This window comes from Octopus bimaculoides, unplaced genomic scaffold (assembly GCF_001194135.2).
Source record: "Octopus bimaculoides isolate UCB-OBI-ISO-001 unplaced genomic scaffold, ASM119413v2 Scaffold_197620, whole genome shotgun sequence".
NCBI classification, from domain to species: Eukaryota; Metazoa; Mollusca; class Cephalopoda; order Octopoda; family Octopodidae; genus Octopus; species Octopus bimaculoides.
In genome coordinates this window covers 39,586-44,450 of record NW_026411418.1, presented here as the reverse complement: position 1 = coordinate 44,450, position 4,865 = coordinate 39,586, and the positions used below count along the sequence as shown (strand labels likewise).

The window sequence follows — 4,865 nt, the reverse complement described above, 5'->3', positions numbered from 1 at the left end:
ACACACACACACACACACATAAACACACACACACACATAAACACACACACACACACATAAACACACACACACACACACACACACTCATACATATATAAAAACATGTATAACTATGTTCATATATTTAATCTGTGTATACTCACATACACACACACACACACACACACACACACACACACACACACACACATATAGATATAAATAAAATTAAGCACGCAGCTAAAAGATCTACTAATAGTTTCATGCTTTTATGATACTTGAGCAGGCATATTTATAAAACACGTCATGTATCTTAAAGCGATCTTTCAGGCTCTGTTTATGTGTTGAATATATTTCTTAAAAACAAGGACACTAAACAGTAAGAAAATAAGGGCTAACGTGGAAGAAAGAAAGCTGGTGTTTGAGGACTCAACCCCAAAAACTGGGAAGGAGACCCTAGAATAGACCAAGAATGAGATGGTTGGATGATATCCATAGTCTGTGTTGACCATGCTTGGGAATTCAGCTGGAAATTCTAATGATGGCTGCCCTGTGACACCAAAGCTTTCTAATTGAATTTGGAATACTTGAAGGTTTTTGATGAGGGCTGACCGTCAGCGGAAAAGGCCCAGTCATTACGAAGGGGATAAATGTTGGGGAAAGGGGTTAAAACATTTATGTTACTTACCGACAGGTACATGAACTTGTTGTGTTGTGGCTATGAAATAATTAAATAAATAAATAAATAAATAATAGTAATAATAATAATAATAATAATAATAATAATAATAATAATAATTTATAATAATCTAATTTGAGTGAATCAAAGGAAAATAAGTGTGTACTTACCAATAGGTACATGATGCACTTGTTGGGTGGCTGTAAAAATGAAAAAAAATGGATTTTATAAACTGTACTTAATCAATGATGGTGAGATGATGATAATGATGATGATGATGATAATGGTTTCTAATTTTGGCACAAGGCCGGCAATTTTGAGGGGAGGAGTTGAGTCGCTTAATTCGTACTTATTTTATCAACCCTGAAATGACAGATGGCAAAGTCAACTTTGGCAAAATTTGAGCTTCGAAATGTAAAACTGGGAGCGATGCCACAAAGAATTTTGTCTAGCAGGCTAAGGATTCTGCCAGTTTCAGCTCAAAGACTTTGCAATATCATGTGACAATAGGAGGGAACTCCAAAGCAACCAAAAAAAAAAAAGATATCAAGACCATGTCATTGAGGGTTGAAAAGACTGTGGAGGACTAAAATCAAGATTGTTTCTGCGATAATTGGTGCTTTTGGCACAGCACCCAATCTGCCAGCTAAAAAGACATAAGGGCATTGGAATTGAACCATGTATTTGTCAACTGAGAGAAAAATTGCCGTTCTGTATTTTGCAAGAATCCTAAGGGGAAGAAAATTTAAGATTTACAGAGACTTGCTGTCACAGAATCTTAAGCAAACATCACTTCCAGTTAAATTAAGATGTGATAGTTTACGAATAATAATAATAACAATAATAATAATAATAATAATAATAATAATAATAATAATAATAATAATAATAATAATAATAACAACAACACCAACATGAACCTCTAATTTGTTGTCTCTTGAGGTCTCTGGGTGAGATTTGGAGCCAACTTGTATAAATGCAAAGCGAAAGTGAAACATAAAATAATAGTAATCATCATCATCATCATCATCATCGTTTAACGTCCGCTTTCCATGCTAGCATGGGTTGGACGATTTGACTGAGGACTGGTGAAACCGGATGGCAACACCCAGGCTCCAATCTGATGTGACAGATATTGATGATGATGATGATGATAGGCACAAGGCCTGAATATAATAGCATGGCTCAAATATGTAGGCACGGGGCCCAAAATTTTGTGGGAGGCAGCTAGTCAATTACATTGAGCCCCAGTGCATAACTGGTATGAAAGGCAAAGTCATCTGTGGCAGAATTTGAACTCAGAATGTAAAGGTGTATGACATTTTGCCCCACATGCAAATGATTCTGCCAGCTCACTGTCTTATTAATAATAATAATAATAATATTAATCCTTTTTACTATAGGCACAAGGCCTGAAATTTTTTAAGGAAGAGGGAACCCGTGGAAGAGGTAGGCCCAGGAAGACCTGGGCTGAGGTGGTGAGGCAAGACCTTCGAACATTGGGCCTCATCGAGGCGATGACTACTGACCGAGACCTTTGGAAATGTGCTGTGCGTGAGAAGACCCGGCAAGCCAAGTGAGATTGTTGCCAGGGCCCCTGGACTGGCTCTTGTGCGGGTGGCACATAAGATGTACCATCCTGAGCGTGACCGTTGCCAGTACCGCCTGACTGGCCTTGTAGGGTTTTCGAGCGAGATCGTTGCCAGTGCCCCTGGACTGGCTCTTGTGTGGGTGGCACATAAAAGACACCATTTCGAGCGTGGCCGTTTTCGTGCGGGTGACACGTAAAAGCACCCACTACACTCTGAGTGGTTGGCGTTAGGAAGGGCATCCAGCTGTAGAAACTCTGCCAAATTAGATTGGAGCCTGGTGTTGCCATCCGGTTTCACCAGTCCTCAGTCAAATCGTCCAACCCATGCTAGCATGGAAAGCGGACGTTAAACGATGATGATGATGATGATGATGATGAGGCTGATTAATTAAATCAACCCCCAGTACTCATCCAGTATTCATTTTATCAACCCTCAAAGAATGACGGGCAAAGTTTACCTTGGCAGCGTTTGAACTCGAAATGTAAAACGTAAAACTGTGTGGCATACTAGCGATTCTGCCAGCTCGTCACGTTAACAGTAATGGCAATAATGATAATAATAATAATAGTATTAATATTAATATTAATATCAATAATGATAAAAATAAGAATAGTATTAATATTAATATTAATATCAATAATGATAAAAATAAGAATAGTATTAATATTAATATTAATATCAATAATGATAAAAATAAGAATAGTATTAATATTAATATTAATATCAATAATGATAAAAATAAGAATAGTATTAATATTAATATTAATATCAATAATGATAAAAATAAGAATAGTATTAATATTAATATTAATATCAATAATGATAAAAATAAGAATAGTATTAATATTAATATTAATATCAATAATGATAAAAATAAGAATAAAGGCTGGCAACATGTACTTACCGATTGGTACATGTTGAATTTGACGAGTTGCTGTGAAATAAATATAGAATGCACAGATATATATTGTTGTTTAGCTACTTTTGGCGCAAGCTTCGCTTTAGGCGCAAGCTTCGCTTTAGGCGCAAGAAGTTTGCTATGCATTCGTGTTGGTTTCAGGTTCAATCTCGTTTGCATGCTACCGGGGTCAACCAATAACCTTATGAACGGATTTGGTAGACAAAAACCACGTGGAAGTCTGACATTTGTATATATGCATGTGCATGTTATATATATATATATATATATATATATATATATATATATATATATATATATATATAATGTAACATATGGTATGATTATAAACAGGGCAAATTTTATATATGTATATATATATATATGTATCATTTGTAGAAAAAAATAAATTCAGAGAAGCAAACTCTAAGAAGTAGAACAATATATAACTTTTCCTGGTGAAAACCTGGGCTTCCTGTTCTTAAAGGGTTTAGCTTTATGCCATATCGAAAAGTTAAACCCTTTATGGATGGGGAACCCAGAGTAATTCTATAAACCGGCCTTCACCAGGTAAAAAAAAATGTGTGTGTGTGTGTGTGTGTGTGTGTGTGTGTGCTTGTGTATGTGTGCACACATGCATGCATTCTTGTACATCTTTATACTTCCACCTTCATCAATTTATAACCTTTGTAGGTTTGTTTATGCCCCAGTAATATAGCCAGGAAATACGTACAAGGCATATTTTTTTGTTTTTATAGCGTACTAGAGATTCTGCTACCTTGCCAACTTAATAGTATTAGCAATAATGATAATATTAAAAATAATAGTCATTATAGTAATAAAGGCCAGCAATTTCTACTTACTTATTGGTATCTGGTGAACTTGAGAAGCTGTGAAATAGATACAGAATGCACAAACGTAAGCTGTTGTTTTTGCCACTTTGGGCGCAAACATCGCTGTACGCGCAAGAAGTTTGCTGGGCATTCGTGTTGCATGCTGCCTTGAGCGGACTTGGCCGAGAGAAACTGCGGGGAAGCGTGTCCTTTGTGTGTGTGTGTGAGTGTGTGTGTATGTATGTGTGTGTGTGTGTGATGAGTGTTAACTGATAAACAGGACTGTCACTGACAAAGCAATGCCCACACAACACAAAAATTTTATACATGTGTGTATGTGTGTGTGTGTGTGTGTGTGTGTGTGTGTGTGTGTGCGGTTGTTTGTGAGTGTGTTTGTGTATGCGCACCACATGCATGCATGCATGTAAACCCATCCTTATGCTTCTACCTTCACTGGTTTATAACCTTTGTAGGTTCATTTATGCCCCTGCACTTAAATAGGTACCGCACTTTCTTAAAAAAACATGCACCCGACTTAATAATGATTTGTTTTCCTCTCCTGAGAGGTCATGTGCTGTTTTTTATCTTGATATGAGATCACTATGTCGGGCACATGTGGTTGTGATGTATGTGCCTGGTGTACCCTTATCAGACAGGTAGTCATGATGGGTATAATGGGCTTCGTATATTTTTACCCCAGTGTCACTTTGATGGCATGTCCTGCTCTCTCACTCAATAATAATAAAAATTATAATAATAATAATAATAATAATAATAATAATAATAATAATAAGACGAAAACAATACCTATTGTCATAGGTGCCCTGGGAATGACAGCGAAACGGGCTGATTACTACCTAGTTCAGATACCAGGAAACCCCAAA

The 4,865-nt window shown here is 36.5% G+C and overlaps 1 protein-coding gene across 12 annotated transcripts in view; it reads right to left on the bottom strand.

Annotated features, from left to right (window-relative positions):
• The window catches only part of LOC106882233 (shematrin-like protein 2), a 14,578-nt gene that overhangs the window by 2,735 nt on the left and 6,978 nt on the right, over positions 1-4,865 (bottom strand). For 2 of the 12 annotated variants that reach the window (XM_052978331.1, XM_052978332.1), the window contains 4 exons: positions 4,012-4,038; positions 3,155-3,184; positions 829-858; positions 668-697 (listed from right to left, as the gene is read on the bottom strand). In XM_052978331.1, the coding sequence (XP_052834291.1) occupies positions 668-697; positions 829-858; positions 3,155-3,184; positions 4,012-4,038 (117 nt within the window). The remainder of the gene's footprint in view (positions 1-667; positions 698-828; positions 859-3,154; positions 3,185-4,011; positions 4,039-4,865) is intronic. The other 10 variants (XM_052978333.1, XM_052978337.1, XM_014932837.2 and 7 more) reach the window with 5 other exon arrangements.